General features: G+C 48.2%; 1 protein-coding gene across 1 annotated transcript in view; it reads left to right on the top strand.

The window, feature by feature from the left end:
* FOXO3 (forkhead box O3) overlaps nucleotides 1-23,418 on the top strand; it is a 105,274-nt gene extending 81,856 nt beyond the window's left edge. The window contains exons 6-7 of the mRNA XM_010004350.1: nucleotides 9,536-10,970; nucleotides 23,258-23,418. Coding sequence (XP_010002652.1) covers nucleotides 9,536-10,936 — 1,401 coding nt within the window. The 3' untranslated portion in view covers nucleotides 10,937-10,970; nucleotides 23,258-23,418. The remainder of the gene's footprint in view (nucleotides 1-9,535; nucleotides 10,971-23,257) is intronic.
* Nucleotides 23,419-24,939: the final 1,521 nt, after the last annotated feature.

Below are 24,939 nucleotides of genomic sequence, written 5' to 3' on the forward strand. Positions count from 1 at the left end.
GCCACTGGGCAGTGGGACTTGGTGGTGGTTTGGCTGCATTTCACAGGGCTCAGGAAGCGTTAGAGAAACCAGTGCACGGGCACAATAAACTTTCAAGAAATAAAGATTTCCAAGAGGTGATTCAGCAATGAGAGGCTTTCTTGATCTTCCATGGGAAGCTGCTATTTTGGGTGAATTATTATAAGCAGCAGCATCACTCACACTTATTTATAAAGGCACGAAAGGACGCCCATACATGTTTCTAAACAGTCGATGGATAGTAACAGCCATATGCTGAGAATGGGTGGAAATAGAGCTGAGCCCTCTGGCTTCCCCAGCCCCCTCGTGGGGGTTGTGCTGGGATCTGTGCATGGGAGAAAACAGCAAACAAACAACAAACAAAAAGGAACTGGTTTGGTTTTTCTTCTTTCTAGCAAAACAAACCCAAAGCCTTCAGGGGGAAAGTCTGCAGTGAAACTGTATTGTTTTCCTTGAGGTCTGACTGGGTGACCACTGAGGTTGGTGAGGACTCTTTCCAGTAGTTCCAGCAGCTGGAACAAGGGTTGGGGCTGTGCTGACAGTGGTAGCTGTTTCTGTGAGAGTTCCTGTCCGTGCAGTGTTGGAACTGATGAGTTGTCTGTGCCTGCAGTTCTCTTGGGCACAGAAGAGGCAGTGAAGCCCTGCTGAAGGGGCTCCACCATCACAGTGGGTTGGCATTGCCCAAGTTCTTGCAGTGGAAACACTTTAAATGCTGTGGTTTGCTGTGGAGAGAGAAAAAAATAAGTTAGATGAAGATGTTATCTGCTGGTGACACCACTCCTGAGCAGAAATGAGAGTTGGTTTGATCTGTCCCTCCAAGACCCAGCCATGTGCAGGTTTTTTCCATGCAACTCCTTGAGTTTTAGTCCATTAAGAGGCAACATCTCCTGTTCTCTTGTTGACTGTTCACGTCCCAGTCGAGCCTGCACGGAGGTGCCTTGGGATTTTCAGGAATTCAGCATCTTGCAAGAGCAATGCCTTAAAGTAAATTCCTACTCTGAAGTTAAATCCTTTCATTGAAATGAAGCGTGTTCCTGAATGTTGGGCAGCCATGAGACAACGTGTGTGGAAGGGGGTGAAAAAGGCAGCTCCTGCCAAGGTGCCTTTAGCCACCTCCTGATGGTGGTGCTGCCCCCTGATTCCCAAATCCCATTTTAACATGGAAAAGCATCAGCAGAGAACACAGAGGCTCACGCTTTATTTTTAGGGGGCTTCCTATAGCAAAGGGTCACAGGGTACATGGCTCCTGACACTGGAAGGAGCTGCAGGAGAGCCAGACCTTGGTCTTGCTCTGCAGCTGCATTAGTTAAAGTATCAGCATTTCCCTTGCTCTCTGCTTCCCATCTCCCAACACCCAGTGGAAAAAAATAAACAACAACTGGCCTGCTCTACTAAGAGCAAAACAAATGTTATTTATTAGAGTCCTCCTGTGGTCAGAGGACATCTGACTGTAAAACAGCTGGAGATTTTTTTGCTAACTGGAAGCGTGATGCTCTGAGACAATTTCCAGGCAGTGTGTATTTTCAGCTAAGTTTTATTTACGTCAGCGTAGTAATTTGCAATATCACTGTTTGCAAAGAGTGAGGCAGCAGTTGTTTTAACTAGAATTAATTGTGTGTGTGTGTGTGTGTGGTTGTTAGGAAAAGCTTTTGTTTAAGTTGTGACTTGGTTCCTATCGCTCTTCAAGCAACCTGGTCTTCTTTGAGCAGCCTGGGCTGGTGGGAGGTGTCCCTGCCCATGCAGGGGGTTGGGACTGGATGGTCTTGAAGGTCCCTTCCAACCCAAACCATTCTATGATTCTATGATACAGGTCCACGTGTTGAGATGGTTTTCTTTGCAAAAGGGGGAGCACAAACCTCCTTGGCAGGCACATCACTCACCACCTGCCCCTGGGACAAGGAGTAGCTGGGGCAGGGGAGAGCAAGGGGCTGGCATCAGGGAGGGTTTGTTTTCCCTGCCCTGGTCACCTTCTCCTGTCAGGATCTGGCTCGGCACGGTGCCCTGCCTGTGGGACAGAGGCAGATCCTCCTGCTGCTCTTCTCTCTGAGCCAGCACATTTCGGAGGATAAATCTTTGCTGGACTTAATGTTCTCCCAGGGAGCTCTAATATCCCCTGAGGCTTCTGGTGCTTCCTAGGGGTGGGGGACAATGGGCAGAGTTGAAGGCAGAGAGCTCATTCCAGCAGGGGCCTCCTCTAGCCACTCGCCTACCACCAAGGTCAGAAATACTCCTTTGAAGAGAGGGTGAGGAGGGGAATCCACAGAGCCACTCTGCAGATCATAGAATCACAGAATGGTTTGGGTTGGAAGGGACCTTCAAGACCATCCAGTCCCACCCCCTGCATGGGCAGGGACACCTCCCACCAGCTCAGGTTGCTCCAAGCCCCATCCAACCTGCCCTTCAACACTGCCAGGGATGGGGCAGCCACAGCTTCCCTGGGCAACCTGGGCCAGGCTCTCACCACCCTCACACTCCACAATTCCCTCCTCATGTCTCACCTCAATCTCCCCTCCTCCAGTTTTCATCCCTTCCCCCTTGTCCTCTCCCTCCCTGCCCTTGTCCCAAGCCCCTCCCCAGCTTTCCTGGAGCCCCTTCAGGCCCTGGAAGGTGCTCTAAGGTCTCCCTGGAGCCTTCTCTTCTCCAGGCTGAACACCCCAACTCTCCCAGCCTGTCTCCAGAGCAAGGATCATCGTTGTGGCCTCTTCTGGACTCTCTCCAGGAGCTCCATGTCCTTCTTTAAAGCAGGGGACCAGAGATGAGTTGGATCCACCAGATGCTGAGCTGAATTTTCCTCCCTAAATCTGTAGGGCTTTTTCCCCTCCCCTTTTCCTGCAGGAGGGCATGTTTGGGTAGGGCTGAGCCTGTGTCATCCCACTTAGCCTATCAAGGCCTGTGAGGACAGTGGGCTTTGCCAGCCAGGATCCAAGGGAAGTTTCCTGTGGGACCCTGGTGTGCTCTTGCCACCTGTTTCTGATGAACATCTGGTGGGGTTTGCAGGAGCTGCCTTAGGAACTTGCAGATGATACCAAACATCAAGCATTGAAAACATTTGGGTGTCAGGAAAGATTTCCTTTGCTGTGTGTAATTTCCTTAATGCTTTTTTTTCCCCCTCCTGCAACTTCCGTAATTTAGGGAATTATGAAACAATCTGGAATACATAACTTCTGGTTTATATGGAAGAAGATGAGTATTGGTACAATGTGGCTGAATGGATATTGTGGGAGGACCTTCTTATGTTTTAGTTCTTGCTTTTTCTGCATCTCCAAGGTGCCTTCTCTTCCATATTAAACGTTACATGTTTTTCTGGTTTGCAAAATCTCATGGGAAAGAGAAATAAATTCAAAGACCTCTTTGGATTGAGGATTTCAGAGTTCCTTGAGGAGAGTGGCACTGCAGCCTTACAGAGCCAGGCAGAAGGTGACTCTGGAACCAACAGATTGGTACTTCCTGAAGATCTTGCCTGTACTCACAAATCCCTTCCAACAGAAATTCCCACATACATGGACAGACACAATTGGCAACTTTATTTATTCCTAATTTTGGAGTCACTGTGTCTGTTTTCCTGTTTACTTGCAATTGAATCCTCCTGGGGACTTGAAAGCAAGCAAAATGTAAAGCTGGTCAAAGCAAATTTTGACTTCAGGAGAAGGCACAGACACAGGTCTGGACGGGTGTGCAAAATGTGTTGGATTATTGACAACCCCCTGTTTCAGCAACAACTGAATGCACAGAAGGTAGTTTGTCTGTTTGTTTGTCTCATTTTGCTTTTCTTAAAGAAATTGGTTTTGGTGGAGCCCCTCTGTAGGGGTGTTCATCCCAAAGGAGCTTTGTGCTACAACACTTGGAGTGAGGTGACAGGCTGAAACTGAAATTCCAGTGAGCAAGGAGAGCCATGGAGAAGTGGGGCTTCCTCCAGTCAGTTGAAGGTTGAGAAGCTGAAGTTATTTTCATGGCTTCTTTTCAGTGGGATGAAGTCTGATGCCTTTCTTTAGAGTGTGGCTACCAGGGAGCTTCATGTGGGGAATGCTGAACACTAAATATAACACAAAATAAAGTGTAATTCTCCCAAGTGAGCAGCAGCAGCATGTATGGGTCAGCAGATGGCATTTTTTGTTTTTCTCCCATCATGTCCTACTATCCCAGTTGTTAAAATAAACAACTGCTTTTGATTTGTAGCCCTGACTTTACAGTTTGGGAGCCTGTGTCCGAAATAACGAATGAGCCACTCGCTACAAAACTCTGAAAGGATAACAGACCAGTGTGTAACTTGGACTCAGCAGCCACCAGCTGCACCTCATCTGGGTAATCTTTAGGCTTTTTTTTTTTTTTTTTTCTTTAAAGCAGGGGGTTTTAAGAGTTAAGTTACACAACTCTCTTTTTATTTTCAAAGTGAGTGGATTCCTTGTTGCGTTGTTGAGGATGATAAATTGATACCACATGTTGCTCCCAGACAAAAAAGACTCTGTGCTGCAGTGGAAGCACTTGCAGCTGGTGTCTGAGTTAATGGACGGGCTCCACAAGGTAAACATGGGTTGGAAGAGGCTGAAACAGGCACAGGGAGAGGGGGGATTTTCTCTGTTTAAAGGCTTGAGCATTTGCTGCTGTTGTTGTACCAGGACGGAGTGTTGAGATCACACCCAGTTCAGCCTTTCTGGGAGACTCGTTCAGTTGCTGGTATCAAATCAGGTCTACAGCCCTTTGGAAACATCTGGGTGTCCTCTCTGGGAGTGTACCCATTTGCAGTCTTCTCAAAATATCAAGAGGCACATGTGTAATTAGGGCATGGTAGCTGATTTCTTGGTGTTTTTTATTGTGAGCAAAATGTGGCTGGTTCCCTCGAGGAGCACGGACTGGACGAAACGTGGTGCAGTGGATGGACATTTACCCAAGCTGAGTGTGGCCCAAGGTTTGGGGCAAGTGCTGTCACCCCACGTGTTGCTGCCATGGCTACTTGTGGGCACCCAGGTGCACTCCTTCTGCTGATGCTGTCAGCCTAAGCCAAGGTGGGGTAGCAGTGCCTGTGACACTGTGCCACCCTCTGCTCACACCAAACCTGACCTGCCTCTTGTGTTCCTCTGCCTTGGGTCTTCCTTCTCTCAGGGGCTGGTCATTCTTCCCTGCAGGACCACTTCCCTGGAGGACCAGGACATGACTGGGCTGGGCTTAATGCCATACAGGATGCTCTTGATCTTATCTGCAGGAACCTCAGTCTTCTGGCTCTTAGCAGAGCTCACGGCGTTCTTCAAGTCTGGTATAAATAGTAACACTAATAAAGGGAGCTCATCATATTTCTCTTATGCTCTGCTCTTGTGCAGCCCGTGTGTTGTACCCATGGGTGGTGTCTGAGCTCTTGCCAAGGTGTCTGCAGCCTGGCTGGCATCTGTCCCTTCTACACGTGGTCCACAGGACAGATTGATGGAAGTACCTTTATAGATCTTTGAAAGCTTCTCAGTGCATTTTGGCATGGAAAAGTGCACCATGTTTCCATCATCATGGCCTAATTTGCATCCCACATAAGTCAGACAAATCCCCATCAATTTGATCAGCAGCAGGTTCAGATGATAACTGAGTTTCCTTTGCTCCCCCCCACCTCCTTTGCTGTTTCTCGTGTGGTCAAATATCACTAATGCACGTGGCTGTGAGCAAAGATTGTCCTGTGATATTTTCCTGTATTTTAAGCAGACAGGAGCACCTGTCCTGACACCTAGTTTGGGTTTTTCAGAGCTGTGGCACCTCTCAGGAGCCCGGTGAGGAAGAGGAGGTGAGCTCACGGTGGGAATTGCACCACTCATTCACCACACAGGAAAAATGTATCCCCCAAAAGGGTTGTCAGGCCCTGGAACAGGCTGCCCAGGGAGGTGGTGGAGTCACCATCCTTGGAGGGGTTTTACAGACATACAGATGTCTGGGGACATGGTTTAGTGGTGGGCTTGGCAGTGCTGGGAGGACGGTTGGACTTGATGATCTTAAAGGTCTTTTCCAACCCAAATGACTCTGTGATTCTAGGATGATTTGATGTCTCAGAAACGAGATAGGAAATACAGTCACTTCCATCCAGATTGCAACCTGGTAGCACAGTGCAACAGCCTGGACTGACATGAGTTGTCAATCCTGGTGACTTCTGTAGCAAAAATTGCATGTGAAAGGATAATTGGATCCAGCCCTGATTTGACTTGGCAGAGCATCCAACACAAGGAGAAACCAAGGAACTTACATACTGTTGCTGACAAGGTTAGCTGGGGAGGCTACGTGAAAGAAGTGGGTTTTCAAGCAGTGTTTGGACAGAGGGTGGAGATGGGGTACACAAAAATAAATTGGCCATAATTATGCTTAAGAAAACCATCTTCCTGCAGAAGGAAAGAAAACCAGAAGATGGAGTGTAAGTGGCATATTGTGTGATGTGAAGGGAAACAAACTACTTGGATTTTTTTATAACCACCAATTTTCAATGCAAAAGTGTTATTACACTCTGATTATTTGTGCAATAGCAGCACTGAGCAAAAAGATCCAGTGAGAAAATGACACGTGTGCACAAACACATCCACACAGGGAGGAGCTCATCCTGGAAGGAGCCTCAAACCTTTTTTGCCCTTTAGGATTTTGGATGGTTTAGGCCTGTTGGATGATGGGTGTTTTCTAAGATTTTTTTTTTTTTTTTTCTTTTCATTAGCACAGTTCCTGGTGCTGTATATTCTTATGTCCAGCATTTTTAAGTAGAGAACAGTGTAGTTTGTATGGCTCTTGTAGCCTGGCTTGGTGGGATGGTCTAGCTCTGGTTGCCATCATCCTGCTGCTGGCTCTTTGTGAGGAGAGATCCCCATGCAGATGTTCTCACCAGTGGTTGTCCATGAAAGTCACAGGGGATGGATCATAGCATCAGAAAATCCAGGCATGGCAGGTTGGAAGGGACCTCAGGGATCATCTGGCCCAACCTCTCCAGGCACTGCTCTAGTTGACATGAGGTGGCTCAGCTCCCTGTCAAGCTGAGACTTCAAACTTCCCAATGTGGGGGAATCCACCACTTCCCTTGGGAGACTATTCCAATGTTGGACTGTCCTCATAGGGAAACATTTACCTCTTGTGTCCAACTGGAATCTCCCCAGGAGCAATTTGTGCCCATCACCCCTTGTCTTTTCCATGGGACTCCTTGTAAACAGGGAGTCTCCATCTTCTTGGCAGCCACCCTGTAAGGACTGGAACATGGTGATAAGGTCTCCCCTGAGCCTTCTTCCAGGCTGAACAAACCCAGTTTTCTCATCCTCTCATGTGGCAGGTCCTCCAGTCCTCTGATCATCCTTGTGACCCTTCTCTGGGCCCTCTCCAGCCTGTCCCATCCTTTTTGTAGAGCAGGGACCAAAACTGAAGACAATACTCCAAGTGTGGTCTGCCAAGCACTGAGAAGAGCAGGATGATGACTTCTTGATCTCTGCTGGTGGTTTCTTTGCCCTTCAGTGCACTGTGCACTCCTGGTGAGCCTGTTACCCACCAAAACCCCCAGGTCCCTTTGCACAGGACTGCTCTCCAGCCAGGTGGATCCCAGCCTGAGCTATGCTCCTGGGTTATGAATGGGAGAGCTACCTGCACTGGTGCAGCACAGGCTGGAATATCAATAAGGGTTATTTTTTTAAAAAAAGAAAAAAAGAGCAGTTCTCCAGGCAGCTGGGAGAAACCTGAGGAAGTAAGCAGTGGTGCCTAGTTATTAGAAGTTAGAAACAGACTGCTGCCAGACTCAAAATATAGTTAAAATGTCATCAGTTAAGTAATAAAAAGCTCATTCCTTCCTTAGACTGAAGAGCTATTATGCTGCAACTCAATCCACCAGATTTTGGTGGCATGATAGTCCCTTGGAAATGGAGAAGTTTACAGCTGAGGGACTGACCCAGACTTCTCTTGTGTGTGACTGCGAAGTCTGGTCTGTTGTTTTGCTCAAGTTGTTTAAAACGTAACAGTTGCTATTTTGAACCACGGTCCATATGATTTCTCTTTTCATTAAGTGCTAATCACAACCATGTCTGCTGTCTGCATGCGAGAAGAACTTCAGGCATGTTTTCCATTTCACAATCTGACAAAAACCTCAACACTCAACGGAGGGGGAAGCATTTTATACTGAAAAGAATGGTTTAAGAAAAAAAAAAAGCTGAGCTGCGTTTCTTTATGTGTCAAATATGTCTCCAGTTCACTTATGTCAAACAACCATTTATCCTAAGGATGTTGAGGTGCTTGTGGATGATTTATTGATGGATTCATTCTTTGCTGGATTTTTTCAGTGGTTGTAAGTGAAGGACACTTATCCTGGATGGTTTCATTATGCTAGGATCCTGTTGACCTTGTGTTTTTAAAGCATGCTGGTAGATCAAATGTGATTTTATCCTCTTTATAGATATGCCTGGTAATGGCCAAAATTTAAGAAAAAAGACTCCTGTGACTTTTTTTGATCATTTCTAACCTGGAGGAATAGCACAACTGTTCTGTCAAAGGAATATGGAGTAGCTCCCAAGATGTTTTGACTTGCACATGGTAAAAAAGACCCAAACCAAACCTGGAAGCATTCTCACTTACATGCTTGACCTTCCTTTGAGCCATATTTTAAGCCCAAGATCAGCAGGACGAGCGGAGTGAGATTTTAATCTCTGTAATTTCCCTGTAAATCCGGAGTCGTTTCACTAGGGGTTACTTGGGTTTTCTCAGCCTCTTTTTCATGGGTGATTTATCCTGGGCTTGAGCCAGGGTGGTGTTTGGATGATACATGGTGCTGACTAGTGCAAGCAGGTCATCTGCAGAAGCAGGACGGTGCACGAGCTCCCTGAAAGTGCTGTCTTCTGTAGGGCAGGGGGTACCCAGCTGTGTGCAGCAGCTCTGTGCCCCTCCACATCCAGCAGCTCACAGGGACAGGGGTATCGCCCTGTGCACTGTCACACCATGTTTTGGAAGCTGTGGGGACAGCACGGCAAGGGGACAGCTGGCCAGCTCCTGCAGCACGGGCAGTTCTGGGGTCTGTAATCGAGAGGGAAGTGCAGCTTAGTCATGCACAGGGCGCCCGGGGTTGATGAGCAACAGCACTTGCAGTTTTCTGAAGAGTTATTATAACAAACACACAACACACACGCTCGTGGAGGGTTAGAAAGACATTTGCAGAGGCTGTGGTGAGTGACTACCCCTCCAGCCAGACTTTTGCAGTGTTGATTTCAAGGAGCTGACGACGAGATCGCTGTTAGTACGGAGGGTTGGCTTGAGTTGAAAGTAAGGGAGAACCATCTAGCCCCTCGCGCGTTCCGTTCCTCGGGATGCAGCTTTTGAAGGTGTAGAGATGGGCAGCAGGGATGCACGCTGCAGCCTCACCCCAGCCCTCCTGTGTCCACCACCCTCGGTGATGTCCAGGAGGGCCCAGTGCCTTCATTCGCGTTGCTCTTTTCCCGCGACGTTGCTTCCGCGACTTGAGATTTCGGGGCAGCGAAAGACGTGGGGTGCCAGTCTTGACGTTTGTTTTGTTTTGTTTTGTTTTGTTCCTGTCCTGCAGAATTCCATCCGGCACAACCTGTCACTCCACAGCCGATTCGTCAGGGTGCAGAACGAAGGCACCGGGAAAAGCTCTTGGTGGATGATCAACCCCGACGGCGGAAAAGGCGGCAAAGCGCCCCGGCGACGCGCCGTGTCGATGGACAACAGCAACAAGTACACCAAGAGCAGAGGGCGGGCGGCGAAGAAGAAGGCAGCCCTGCAGACCGCCCAGGAGACCAGCGAGGACAGCCCTTCCCAGCTCTCCAAGTGGCCAGGGAGCCCCACGTCCCGCAGCAGCGACGAGCTGGATGCCTGGACGGATTTCCGCTCCCGTACCAACTCAAACGCCAGCACCATCAGCGGCCGCTTGTCACCCATCCTGGCAAGCACCGAGCTGGATGATGTTCAAGATGATGATGCTCCACTTTCTCCCATGCTGTACGGGAGCCCATCGAGCTTGTCCCCATCGGTAAACAAACCCTGCACTGTGGAGTTGCCCAGGTTGACTGATATGGCTGGGACAATGAATTTGAACGACGGACTGACAGATAACCTCATGGATGATCTCTTGGACGATATAACCCTCCCTCCCTCCCAGCAGTCTCCCACGGGAGGGATAATGCAGAGAAGCTCCAGTTTCCCGTATGGTTCCAAAGGTTCAGGGCTGGGTTCCCCATCGAGTAGTTTCAACAACGCCGTGTTCGGGCCGTCGTCCCTGAACTCCCTCCGCCAGTCGCCCATGCAGACCATTCAGGAGAACAAGCCGGCCACCTTCTCTTCCCTTTCTCATTACAACAACCAGACGCTGCAGGATCTCCTCGCCTCGGATGCACTTAGTCACAGCGATGTCATGATGACGCAGTCTGACCCACTCATGTCACAGGCCAGCACGGCCGTGTCCACCCAGAATTCCCGCAGGAATATCATGCTCCGCAACGACCCCATGATGTCCTTTGCTGCGCCATCCGGCCAGGGTGGGCTGGTCAATCAGAGCCTGCCTCATCACCAGCACCAGTCCCACAGCTCCTCTCTTAGTGGCAGCCGTGCCTTGTCCAGCTCCATCAGTAACATAGGCTTGAGTGACTCAAACAGCTTGGGATCCACCAAACATCAGCAGTCACCCGTCAGTCAGTCTATGCAAACACTTTCTGACCCGCTCTCAGGCTCCTCTTTGTACTCCTCTAGTGTGAACCTCCCGGTCATGGGACACGAGAAATTCCCAAGTGACTTGGACCTGGATATTTTCAATGGGAGCCTGGAGTGTGACATGGAGTCCATTATCCGCAGTGAACTCATGGACGCAGATGGGCTGGATTTTAACTTTGATTCCCTCATCTCAGCTCAGAACGTTGTCAGTCTGAATGTGGGGAACTTCACTGGTGCTAAACAGGCTTCATCACAGAGTTGGGTGCCAGGCTGAAGGATCTTTGAGAACAGGGAAAATGGGCAAACAGGTCAGTGCCCCGTAGATATGGTAAAATCCTTGGTTCCTCAGTTGTGCTGGAGTTCACACCAAACACTGAAGAGTTAGTGCACCCTCATGACGTTGGTTTGGCTTGTGGTGGCTGGTTGTGTGCTGCTCTGCAACAGGAGCAGCCAAGAAACCCTGGGAGGTGTGGAGGGAAAGGAGGCGAAGCTATAAAAGCTGTTCGGCTCCAGCACTGTCAGCACGCACGTGGTGCTGCCTGTCCTTCTTAATTTAGGCGTGAGAAATGCTAATGACAAATCAGGCGAACCAAGATTGGGATGTTTGTGGGCTTTAGGAGTCACACAGCTCCAACTTGTCCTCTTGGAAGTCGCAGCAGATGGATTCTTCTCCGCAGCCGATGGCTGCGTTCCCTAGGGATGGGGCAAGGGGCTTTGCTGTCAGGGGAGCAACGGTGCTGCAGGGGAGGAGGGGGCATATCTTGGCATGTGCTGAGGGTCAGATCTGGGGTGGATTCGAGTTGTGTTGCTGCTGTGGTACTAGGGAATTTGTTTGGGTTTTCGTTAAATTGTGTTTCTTGCCTCCCCCCACAAAAAAACGCAGCCAACGGGGGAATGATGTGTTGAAATAACAAAGGTGGGATCCTGGTCCTGGGTTTAACCCTTTAAATATGCAAACATTGTTGTTCCCCCCCACAGGACAGGGTTGGTATAATCTCCTTTTGGACTCCCCCAAGAGAATATCTGTAGGTTGGGGTTCTGACATAGGTGCTTTTCAAATGTTAGCCTCTTCAGGCGAATTTTTTCCAGATTGATGTGGTTTTTCCGTGGCTTCTTTTCCACAGCTGAGGGCATTTGAACTTGTAAACATTGTTTCTGTCATCCTTTTGTGATTCTGCAGGCTCCTGCCCATGCCTCTGCCTGCCCACACGTACATGTCCCCTGACTCAGGGGTTGGTGCCACACAAAGTGTCTTTTCTCCCTTGCTTATTTATTAGCGTAAGGTAGCAGATTTCAAAATGTAGTAGGATAAAAGGTTAGCTATCAATTATTGAAAGTGTTCTATTAACTTCAGAATAGTGTGTAGAGTATCCCAGCGAGGAGGTTAAACGAGGCATTCATTCTGTTTGGAGCTTGCTTCCAACTTTCTTATTTTCTGGATGGAAAGAGGGAGTCAGTGTTGTTTGACTTTACGGTCCATCATGTGTCCCTTTCGTCTTTGAGTTTTCATTCTCTGTTTCACAGCTGGGTGTTCCAGGGGAAGCTTTGCAGTAGATGAGCAGCAGGGGTGAACCTCCTGAGTGTCTTCCTGCATGTTTGGAGATCTGCTGTCTGAGAGGGACAGCAGGACTGCACAGGAGTCCTCCTTTCTTTCAGCCATTCTGCAAAGCTGCCTCGCTCCCATGGGGTGGGTGGTTTGCACAGTCCTTTCTCTGTCAGTGGGAGGATTTCCTCAGGTCCTTTCAAATCTTCTTGCTCAAAGTGGAGAGAGCTGCAGTACATAGTCAGGAGACAAGCTGTGGAGGTGGGCTGTAGAGGACATTGTGTCCTGCTGACCCTGCATGGGTTGGCAGCTTGGCAAGGCCACTGGCACACCTGAATTCTGCCTCAGTTCCAGTGCTGGAGGACCTAAGGAAGGAAGAGGGAGAAACAAAGAATTGACTTACGAACCAGGAAGCATAAACTTAGAAAAGCTCATGCTTGCTGCTCAGTTCTCTCTTTCTCCAGGTGCATGAGTGGTTTGGATCTTTTTGCATGAGGTGCAATAAAAACAAGAAAGAGGCTGTAGGAACTTCATCGCGTGCGAAACACCCAACAGTACAGTCTGCCAAATGGGGCCTAAAAAAGAGATGTTATTGACAGCTTTGCTTGACACAGGCAAATAGGGCAGCCTCCTGCTTTTGTGTCTTGCCTTTGCTGTGTGTAGGTAGAAGATGCCTGCGGGGAGACCTGCCTAGGCAGCATGGAGGAGGCACAGCACCTCCTCAGCCACGCTGGCTGCTGCCCCTTCACCCACAGAAAGCCCTGATCTCTTCCAGGCTGCTCCCTCCGAATAAAGGACCAGACACATCTGTGTGAGCAGAGTCTCATTGCAGAGGACAGATTTACTAGGCAGCTCTCCTCAGCAGATTACTGTCCGGTCATCTGTGGAAGCCTCTCTCCCTCTCTCTGACAAGCGGGCGGGTTGCTGCGGGGTGCCCCCGGGATCAGGTGCAGTGGCAGATGATTTCTGCTGAGCTGGTTCATCATGAACCCTTCCTTGGCTGCTCAGCAGCACTGAGTGAGACTTTGCCTCATATTCTGATGGGAACACCTCACCTGGGAGTTGGGTGCAGTCGTTCTGAGTTGCTTTCTTGGTTACTTCTCCGGCTGTAAGCAGGAAGGATCCCTGAGTTAAAACCTCCTCCCTGTGGTGTTTGTGGTGCCCACCATGAACCTCTGAAGCCTTGAAGGCTGGGCAGCACGTTCAGCAGAGCAGCCTGGTGCTGGCTCGGGCCAAAGCTGTTTCACCAGGGCAGCCCACGTGCATTTTGCAGGCAGAAACAGTTACAAGGGGGGCTTGGAATGCCTGGAAATAGTGAGTGCTGTGTTTTCTGTGAAAAATTAGAGAAACGTTAAGAGTCAGGTTTGGGGAGGAAAAGCCAAGGAGGCAGGTATTTAGTTCATGCTGCTCTAGGTAGAGAGGGGGGTTTACTTTGGAGGAAAATCAACTACAGTTGCTTCACAGGGGAAATGAAAAAGCCTTTGCAGGAGATGCCCCCCTCGTGGGTTTAGGGGCTGTGCATGTTTGCTGCACATAACCCTGGGCACAATCCCTGGAGAGAGCCTTGCCCTGTCCCACTGCACTTGGCCCTGTGCCCCTGAGGCTGGCCAGGCCATAATTAAGGCTTGCAAATTAATTTAGGTTTGGTTTGGTTTGTTTTCTCTACAAGAAAGGAGAAAATCAATACATTGTTTTCTGGCTTTATTCACTCAGCCATAATTTTCCTCTCTTGAGCTGAGGCCTCAGTTCCTGCTTCCCCAGAGCACTGGATATACCCTCCCCCCACTCAGGTCATCATCTTTATCAATAAATAAAGACATCACTATTCCCTTGCCTGTCTCTAGATTACCTTTTATTTTTAAATCAATGGGTCCTCTCTCAGCCTTTGGTTCCCCCAACTATGCACATTGCTCCATGGTCCTGCTCAGCTGGTGAGTCCCAAGGGATTTGGCATTTGCCAAGGACTAATCCCAAACAGACTGGCAGGGGAAGAAGCTATTTGGGACATTTACTGCTGCCTGGAAGGTCAGGAGCTGGTGACAACTTCTGCTTGGGCAAACATTTCCTCTGGCATCAAAATTAGTCCAAGAATTTTATTTTAACCTTGATTACACAGGCAGCAATGCTGGCAGGGCTTGGGCAGGGGGTGGAGAATGGATCAGCACGAGCAGGGCAGGACCTTCTTCAGCTGGTTTCACCATCTAGAGCTACCAAGCTGGTGAAAGGTCTGGAGAATAAGTCCTTTGAGAAGAGGCTGAGGGAGCTGGGATTGTTTGAGGCTGAGGGGAGACTTCATTGCCTGAAAGGAGGGTGTAGGGAGGTGGGAGTTGGGCTCTGCTCCCCAGTGAGTAATGACAGGAGCAGAGGAAATGGCCTGAAGCTGCACCAGGGGAGGGTTAGACTGGATGTTAGAAAGAATTTCTTTACCAAAAGAGTGGTTGGACAGTGGAACAGGCTGCGCAGGGGGGTGGTGGAGTCACCATCCCTGGAAGTGTTTAAAAGAAATGTTGATATAGTGCTGAGGGACATGATTTAAGCACTGGGTGGGTAGATGAGGTTATGGTGGGGGATTTAGGTTATGGTTGGACTTGATGATCTTCAAGGTCCCTTCCAACCAGGATGATTCTATGATTCTATGATCTGAAAAACTCATCTAGCTGCATCTTCTGAGAGAGACTGCAATGTGCTCTTTAGCAGGATGCCTCTGGGCTCTGCAACAGCTGTGCTGGAGTCACGTTGACTTGTTCAAATATTACAAGTAAAATACTTCACAGATCAGTTAAAGTCATTCATTTTGCTCTAGCATCATCTGGGTCCCACATCACCTTGCTGAGGCAGGAGAGTGCACCAGCTACTAATAGCAACGTCACACATTTTGTCAATTAACATCTCTGATAAAGCAAAATCCTAGGAAACATGAATGCAGTGCCTGTTGGTATTTCATTAGTCCATATCAGTTTGTGCTGCTTGCCAGTTTGTTAATAGGTGTTCAGCCTGTTCCTGGGTGAAGTTCATACCAAAGACAAATGCATAGGGCTGAGGATGACTTGCTATTCACTCCAATGCCATCTTAAATGTTGAAGTAGATAGTGAAAAGACCTCCATTTGAGTGGAGTTACAAATCAGAGACCTCTGGACAAAACATGACAAGGAAGATTATTTTTATTCTCTACCAAAAAAGCTTCTTTTCTGCTCCTTAAACACGAAATGTGGAAACCAACATGGGTGGTGGACCCCTTGCCTGAGGATGCTGACAGCCTCAGGGCCATAGCTGCACTTCCTGCTCTCTTGTTTTCAGAAATGAGGTCCTAGGGGTAGGGCTGGCAGTTTTCTCACGCAGAGCCAGGATGGGGCTGGCTGCCTTTAAAAAAAATCTCAAGGAAATTCAGGAGCAGCAAATTCTGCTGCTCCATTTTGAGCAGGTCTGTGGTTGCGCCGGCACTCCTGGCGTTCCCCTGCTGTTCCAGCCAGCCCAAGTTTTGAAAGGTGGTTTTGTGACTAGCAGAACATCACGAGTGCCAAGTTCAGTCTTTGAACAAAAATATCTACCTAGAAAACTTGTTTCATTGGAAACAGGGATGTTATGAACTCCAAGGAGGGCCTGCCTGCCCTGAGCAGGCTCCTTGCTGCCTGGGCAGTACAGCAGCGGCTGGGGAGCAAACTTGGTGCTTGTGGCTGCTGGGGAGGAGGAGGAGAGGGCAGAGCTGGGCAAGCCATCTGCTGGGGCTGTTCCCTGTGTGGTCCCACTGGTCACAGTGTCCCTTGAAGCCCCTGGCACTTAGGGGCCAGTCCTATGGTTGCAGGGATGCTGTGGCTTCTGCTGCTCGAAGGCAGCAGGAGCTGACACACAGACACGGTGAATCGCTCTCCTTCTGGGAGTAGGGCTCTTTGGGTTTGGTGGTTTTTTAACCTGGATTTATGTTTTGGGGTTTTATTAACCAAGGGAAAAGATCTATTAAAAAAACAGGATTGCCTCTGCAGGCTTGTGTTGTGAGTGTACAGCAGCTGAAGCCAGGACAGTGGTCTGATCCTGTGGTTTGGGTGTTCTTCTGTTGGTGTTTTATATAGATATATTTTTTAGTACCTCATGCTTTGTCATGTGATTCAGCAGCAATAATTAGGCAGAAACTTGCTGTCCCTGCAGATGCCAAGATTACAGGATGACATACTCTCACCAGATGACAGCACAGCCTGATATATTTTTAGAACAGCCCGCATCAACTGGTCTCCCCAGTGCTTTCCTCCCTGGATCAGCACCACGCAGGTTTTATTACAGAATGAGTCTTCACAAATCGTCTTTGTGAAGACAGTTCACATGTGAATGAGCCGTAATGGTTGTTTAGAGCTGCAGATCAGTGTTGGTCCCCAGACGTGCTGTTGCCTGATAGCTGGGATGGTTACAGGTGGTTTTCCTGTTTTTTCTTCCCTTCTTTTCAGCCAGGCTTTTCAATAGCCCTCCTAAAAACATCTTTGCTTGAAGAATTGCATAATAAGAGATCCTTTTTAGGAACATGGCATCATGTAGCTGAGGAGAGGCTGAGATCTTTTTTCTCAGCAATTCAGCACCGAGCCGAGGGGACGAACTGACAGCTGGAGAGGTTAAAGTCTTGAGTTGATGATAACCAAAGAGCACAGGGACAGCACAGGCAGCAGGAGCACACATATTGGAGCAGTGCCCTGTTTCTCTCCTGGCCTGGGGGGGCAGGGTGAAGGAAGGATGCTCAGGAAAGGCCTCCCCAGGCTCCCGCTGCTGCCGATCCTGCAGGATGCTCCCGTCAGCCCTGCCCCTGATCCAGTCCCACGCGGTGTGTGGGGACACTGACCCCATTAAATCAGGTACCTGTGTCTGGGTGGTGGGAACGTGCCTCTCTGGTCCAGTCTACAGGGGCTGTTTAATCAGCTTTTCCACTCAGATGACCACTTAGGGTGGCAGTTGTTGGAGCCAACATCTGCCAGGCGCTAATGGGACGGAGGCGACTCAGCCAGCGGAGGCTGCTGTGCAGACACTGTCACTGCAGGAGGTAAAAAAAAAAAGGCCCTTTCCCCAGATGATGCTGTGGGGAATGGCTTTTGTTTCCACACTTCTACAGCTGAGCTGAAGAACTTGTCCGTTGTTTTTCCCTTGTGCTGCTTCTCCTGGCTTTCATGGGGAGTTTGTTGCGTGCAAATGTCGAGAAAATCTGGTTTTGGGGAAGGACCTTCCCTCTCTTGCCTTTTCTACTACTTGTAAGTCACACTAGAGGATGTCCTGCCTTAGATCAACATGGTGGAAACCCTTTTATGTGACCTGTGTGAGCATATCGGCCTGTCCCTTTCAACTGGCTGCAGAGGAAAATGAGAAGACTCCATAGCAGGATGTTTTTAAAACAGGCTTGGTACTTGGCAGAGAAAAGGAAACTCTATGCAGGCATTGGGAATAAAGAGTACATAGCAGGTTTCCATAGTACTGTAAACCCATAATTCAGGATGTTTCCAGCCATGCAGATGCCTTTTACTCTAAAAAGCAGCTCTTGCTCTTCACATTCAGAAATGCAAGCAGAATCCTTCTCTGGTCCTGCACGGGTACAGGAGTTGTCCATCCTTTTCTAATCCACAGTAGAGGTCTCCTTCCCAATACTCCCAAGTGTCTAAAGAAAGCATCATTATTGCAGCCTATCCCCACCAGATGATGTATGTTGCAAGCCTTTTTGGCCTCCTTCCTCTAGTCCAGCAGCATCCTGTCTAAAAGGTGCTCTGTTGAGCACCAGGCTGATGTCTCTCAGACAATAGCAGTGTCACCCATATCTGGCAGGAGTAATTCCCCACTCCTCAGGCCTCTTGACAAAATACAAGGCATAAAATTGACTGTAATGTTGTCAAGTAAGAACCCTGGGGACCTTGTTAGAGAGATGGTGTCCTGTATCTCAACTGTTCTCTGTTGGCCAGGGCAGAGGATTGAACCCAGGCAGCTGTGGTGGTCCTCAACAGCAACTGGGTATTGGTAGTGCTGGTGCTGGAAAGCCAGCATAGCGGCACACTGCCATGGCTGTAGGTGCAAGAGCAAGATGTGATCTGGTTTGGACAAGAACACATGTGATGGAGTCTGCATGTGCCTGCTCCTCTGGCAAGCAAGTGCAGAATCTCCTGTGAAGTTCGTTGTTCAGTATCAGGTCTTGATATATTATGAGAACCCCAATCTATTTTTCCCTTTAAGTGTGTGAGCACAGGTGGACCATTTTCTCTTTGGGTGTCTCCTTTTCACCTGGAAAATGGCTAGAAGGGTCATGACCCACCTTTGAGGGTAAAATGAACTGCCCAGTTGAGTGGCAGACTCTCCCTTGCAGGAAATACTCCAGACTTGGCTTGGTAGGGCACTGAATAACCTAACTTAAAGCCCTGCCACCAACAAAAGGTTAGTCCAGATGATGCTGAGTCCCTTCCAGCCTGGACTTTTCTATGATTCAGCAGGCAAGTAAGATATCAGAATAACACACATCTCCATAGTCGTGGCACCTCCCTGCAGTTCTGGGCAAGCCTTTTGTCCCAGGGAGCTGATACAGGGTGGGAGAATTATCTGCTGTTTTGAGATACACTGACTTCCAAAAGACTTGGTTGTCTGCTCTGGTTTGAAATGTTTCTAGGAGTGGAAGAGCAGCACCAGGAGGAAGAGAGACACTTGGTGCTCTACGTGCCTGCACAAGTACCAGCACAGCAACTTTCTAGCTCCCATAAGTCTTAGTTCTGTGCCAGTGTCCTTCCTCTTTCCATCCTTCTCCTTCACTCTCTGCCCCTGATTTTGAGCTGGAAAAGATCTATTTTTATGAATAGAATAATAGAGAAAAAGTGAAGTTGCAACAAGCCTGAGAGTCCAAGCCTTAGAAAGAAAATATGTTGTTGCCAGCACTTTTTGTCCCTTGGGCTTCACACCCTGCCCTCAGTGCTGTCTCTCAGCACAGAGCCATCCTAGTGCAGCCTGATGTCACTGATGTTACTGTGACATACCTGCTATGGCATCAGGATTCCTCATTTTTATCCTGCTTGAACAAAAAAAAAAAATCTCCTGTTGCAATTTGGTCATTATTGAAGGATTGGCCACAATAGTTACCTTCCTTGTTTGTTTCTAAGCAAGGACTGTGTGTTCTTCTGCCTTGAGCTGTGAAAACCTCAGGTGGAATATTAACTTGGGCCCACACTGGTCAAGTCCTGCTTTTTTAACCTGCTCCCATTTTGGAGTAGAAGCTGTACTGGTGGTGGCAGAGACAAATTGAGGGGCAGGGGCACTAGATCCAGTGTACCCCTGCCACTGAAGGACAACAGTTTCCTTCAGAATGGTTGCACCTCCAGGCTTTGGACAGTAAATATGTAGTTATCTGGATTTCCTGTTCCTGGGGAGTTGTGTTGAGTGGGACCCATGGAAAGCACTTCTTTTACATGGGGTGGTGTGAGAGAGGGCTGAGGAAATGTTGGTGCTTGGAGGGAGATCACAAGCAGCAACTCTGCCACAAAGCAAGAGTGGCTTTTGTGACTGAGCAGTAGCAAGGTAGAGGGTGGGAGGGCAGAGGAAAGGACAAAAGAAAGGAGCATCTCATCTCCCATATAGTTGCTTGCAAGCTGAAGAATTGAACAACACAGAAATCTTTGCTATTTTCTTGTATATTCTTCCATCCAGCAGGATAAACTGATGTAGCACCTGGGGTTCAAAATGTCAGTGGGATGTGAAAAAGTGGGAGTTCTTCCTCACCCCTCACTGAAAGCTTTTGCTGTTTCTGTTTTAAGCTCCTAATTTTTACCAACCACATGCATATACAGTTGCATGAGGTACAGTTTGATATAATGCTGTGGATTCTTCTGATGTCCAGCAGCTGTATCTTATTCCAGCCTTCAGGATCCAGAGGGTCAAAACAACCATAGAGGAATTGCCTCTACTTTCTGTGTGTGACAGAGCTCAGGTTTCAGCTGAGCTGTGAAGACTGCACTTCAGGAAAGTTCACTTTCTTCAGGAGAAAGTCTTAAGAAAACACTAGGAATAGAAAGTCTAAGAAACTTTGGGAGAAGATGTTAAAATTCCTCCTTCCTTACCACTCCATGGTGCCTGAAAACAGGCCTCAGGTTTGGCAGAGGAGCTTTTGAAGGCAGAACTGAATTTTCCAGGGAGTGGCTTAAAAAATACAGGCAGAGGATGTTTACAGAAGTGCCCTTTTTGGAAGTTCCTTCCAGCCTAAGAAACAAGAAACCATTCCACATGTAAAGGGAGGGGAGGTGCTGGACTCCACCTTCCTTGTATCCCTCCTTCACCTCTAAAGTTCTAGACACTTTTTTTTCTTTTTCATCACTCCCTCTGCTCTTATTTCTGCTGCACTTATCCCTCAAACCAGGACCCAATAGTCAAGGCCAGGAAAAAGGATAAAGTGGGGATATTACCTGGAGAGCTGCCTGTTAGAGGACAGCACAGTCCTGGCTCACCAGAGGAGAAACCCCACCTGCCTCTGCAGATTCAGCTGGACACTCCAGAGGATGAGCTTTTCTCACTGCTACAGGGAGTGGGAGAAAACCTCCTGGTGGCTCAGGATGTAGCTGGGGATACTTGGGGGCAGGGTGAGAGGAACACTGGGGAATTGTGGTGGTGACCACTGATAAATGGAGGCACAACTGGAGTGCCTGCTTCCCTGCCTGCTGCAGTTCTCCTTGCTGGGAAGAAGCAGGCTGCTCACTCAGGGTTAACAGAGGCTTTTTGTGCCTTTGCAGAAAGGGAGAGTGTGTGGGTCTGTCACACCCTCTAATGGGGTGATTTGAAGGCAGGCAGGTTAAGACTTTTATCTACTTCTTTTCATTTTCTAATCCATTTGCAAAGCCCGTGTAAACAGAGCTGTGAAAAATGGAGTGTGGTTTGGTTCTGCTGGGAGCAAATTTCACCTCAGCTGTGTGTCTTGTCTCCTCAATGTTGGCACTGTTTGAAGGAGGGGTGTCCTCAGGAAGAAAACAGGCAGTGCCACTTCCACAAATGATGCTCATCATCCATCCGTCCATCCATCCATCCATCCGTCCATCCATCCATCCATCCATCCATCCATCCATCCATCCATCCATCCATCCATCTCTCCTCCAGTTTTCTCTTGTCACTTTGCTTTCCTGGCATGTTTTACAAACATTTTTAATTTAAATGTAAAACACCACTCTGGTACTTCATCAGGAGTTTTACCTCTAATTAGTAGCTCTGTTCAAAGTCAGCCAGACTTCTTACACATGCTGAAGTGAAGCCCTTGCCAGGCTGCAGCTCCTGGGACCTGAGCCCTGCCTTTGGATCAGGTTGTGCTTTGGGGAATCACCCATTTCCAGCCCCCTTGGTGCTGAGGCTTTAAGGAGAAGCAGAGAGAAGGACATGGATCCATTTGAGCTGCATATGAGCCACTGGCCAGGTTTTACTGGGGGCTACCAGGCCTGTCAGGGTGTCTTCTGCTGACCTTGTTAGGGGCCCATCAGGACACAACTGGAGTGGTTGCCAGGCAGTCACATTAACGAATGGCTAGTGTTAATTTGCCCTTTGAAAATGAAGAAATCAATATGTTGATCCAGTCAGAAATCCCTTTATTCACAAAACAGTCAACCCCAAACCCCTCCACGTAATTAAGGCTAAAGCCAAATTTTGTTTGGGTGAAATGCACAATCTGTCTGCTCCCTAAGCTGTGCTGAATGAAGTTCTCCCCTAATGGCAGAGGGAGCAGCTGTCATGCTGTTGCTCTAATAACCATGAGACAAAATGATTAAATTTCCATCAATCATTTAGCATTATCAGAATGGGTCATTTTAATAAAATGTTATCAGGGGATCAGTGCCTGGCACCTTAGAAAGGAGAGGGGGAGTGGTGGGGTCATCTCGTGACAGCCTTTGGGTGATCCCCCTGGCAGGAGATGCTGGTTTGGGTTAATCCAGCAGTTCCCCTAAATCCACCACTTTTCATGAGGGTGCCTGATACCAGGGTCTTTTGAGAGTAAAGACATTCCTGTAATCAACTCAAATGGCTTTTTGGTTTCAGCAAGTGTCCTCTGGTTCTTCCTCTGTATTAAAAAAAATAAATCACCAACCATTCATCTCAGGCAAAAATCCTCAACTGGTTTTAAGTGGTGTGGAGGATTAAGCCCTGGCTTCAGAAGCCATTTCAGAGCCAGAAGTGACATGCCCATCAACACAGATCTTTCCAAATGGCCTTTCTGAAGATGTGGAGGGATTTCATGGGAATGTTTAGATGTACATACACACTTTCCAAAACCATACTTGTTGCCTGCCTGTATCTCTCAGCCAGTGAGTGCCTTTAAAAACCTGTCTCCTTTGCCCCCTTGGTTGGATTGTTCCTCTGTTTTCAGTGTTTTACCCACTTACCCTGTCTCTGAAGTCCTCTCCATGTTGCATCCAAGGTGTCTTTCCAGTGTCTTTCCCTCTGCAGACAAGTTTCATGGCTACAGAATGAGCTGGACCCTAATGACCCTGTTTTCAAGGCTGGGTGATCCCTGTCTGGGATGGTGTGTCATCATGGTGGTGAAATTCCAGGCTCCTTGCTGCTTCTTCAGCTGTCCTTCAGGGGTGGTGGATGTCAATCACTGACAGAAGATATATCCAGCCTTCTGGTGGTGCTGAGAAAGGGTGACCATGAAAAACAGAGAAAAGCTGGAGGATCCTTCCATGCTCCACCTGGAAATATGTTTAACAAATAACCAGTGCACTGGGTTTCTGCAAACCAGACTTGGCCCTTGTTTTTCTTGGGAGAGAGGGGTGTTTTTTCTTTCCTGCTTGGGAGCAGCTGTGCCAACCAAGCAGCTCACTCCAACCTTGGCAAGTGAGAAGCATTTTCAGGCAGGGTCACGGTGCAACTCATTCCTTCCTAAAAGTTGGAAGCAAACAGATCAAAATTGCTTGTGAGCATGAGCTGTTGTTGGGTTGGGAGGTTTGCACGGTTGCCTTTTGTGTTGTTTTTTTTCCCTACGTGCACCAGTCTCTGGTTGCCTTTTGTGTTGTTGTTTTTTTTCCCTACGTGCACCAGTCTCACTGTCTTTTCTTCTTTTTCTTCTTCCTCTCCAGGCCCTCAAACTGACATGAGATGTAGAGAGAACCCTTTGCCAAATCTGCTGTCAGCAAGTGGACAGTGATACTGTTTACAGCTTACGACCTTTGTGAACCCTGCATTATTTTCCTAACGAAGCAGACTGTTAACAGGCCCCTCCTTGGAGTGAAGACCCTCCTCTTCTTCTGCTTTTCCTCTTTTGTTTGTTGGTTTTTGGGTTTTTTTGGTGGGAATTGAACTCATTCTGAAGTATGCAAAACCTTCCTATGCTGGGATGGCCAAGCACCTGCTGTGGAGACAATGTTCAGCACCATCCTGTTGAGAACACACTGTGTAGCCTTTGCAGTAGTTACTTGTCGATGACTACGTGGCGTTTCGATAGATTTTATGGTTTATGGGATGTTTTAAGTTGGCTTTTCTTTTTGGGAGGTTTTCCCCAATCCGCCTGGCAACCTCCACTTTGATTTCCTGAGATTTTGACCGTGTTTTGCTTTCTCTCCCTGGGGAATCTGAAGTACTGGCATGACCACAACCCAACACTGCTCAGACATCAGGTTATTTTTCGGAACCGACAGCGTTCGTTACACCCGCTGGGTTCCAGAGAGGGGTGATGTGTGCAGCCTGTTTGTTTGGGTTGATGTTTTTTGTTTCTTCCTTATTCTTTTCCTTACACTTAAGGGCACACCCCCTACACCTGTTTTCCAGAAGCGTGCAAATCTCAGCTGCAACACGAGGGGAGCTGGGCAGGTTTCCCTCTTGCCTGGTGGGGACGGACGGACGGCGGGTGCTGCTGCCCGCCCGTGCTCTGACCAGGAGCCCGTTTGCTGCCCCACCAGGGCAAGTTCTCCTCCTGCCTTGGGTTAGCAAGGCTGCTGCATCAAGCTGGTGAGGAGTTCCCAGCTGAGCTGCCAGGGAAGTTGAGCACAGCCACCTCGAAAGGTGTCTTTGACCAAGTGGAAACGCCGAGCTGGGCACTGGCGGGTGACCTGCAGTGGGAGCTGAGGCACAGTTTGTTGCAGGGTGTGTAACTGCATCAGTGATCTCGTTTTGGTTTGGTTTTAGGTTTGGTTTTGGACATATCCTTGGTTATTTTTTTCCTTCTTTGTTACGTATAATCCGTTGTTGGCAGAAGCAGCAGGAGAGGGAATGGCAAGGTGACAGTATCATACAAGTGGCTTTTCCTAGGAGCATAGGTCATGACAGGATAAAATGGCACTGAAAGACAAGGCAGTTTTATATATTTTGCTTCTAAGATTTTCTTTTGTACAACGAATAATAATAATTAATAATGATAATAATAATAATGAATAAAAGGTATGGTGCTGTATAGATCCTCTCTATAATCTGGAAAGTTTGATTACTTTTTATTAGTAGATTGTGGGGGGAGGGACACAAAAAAAAAAAAATGAGGGGTAAACACCAATGGTACCTAGAAACTTGGTGTGGTTCTGAACAGGACAGTGCAAACATCATTCTCCAAGGTGATCTACGAAGTGGTGTTGTTTGTTTCGGAGTTTGTATTTTTCTTTCTTCCTTTGCATAAAAGCATTATGCATATAAATATATAAATATATTTTATTATGTACAGAAACGGATCATTATGCATGGATGTTAGGAAAAAAAAAAAACAACCCAACAAAACTAGCATTTTAACCCAAAGTCTCAGTGCATGAGTCCCCCCCCGGCGACCCGTGTCCCA

Source organism: Chaetura pelagica, unplaced genomic scaffold (assembly GCF_000747805.2).
Source record: "Chaetura pelagica isolate M959 unplaced genomic scaffold, ChaPel_1.0 scaffold118, whole genome shotgun sequence".
In the NCBI taxonomy this organism is placed as follows: Eukaryota; Metazoa; Chordata; class Aves; order Apodiformes; family Apodidae; genus Chaetura; species Chaetura pelagica.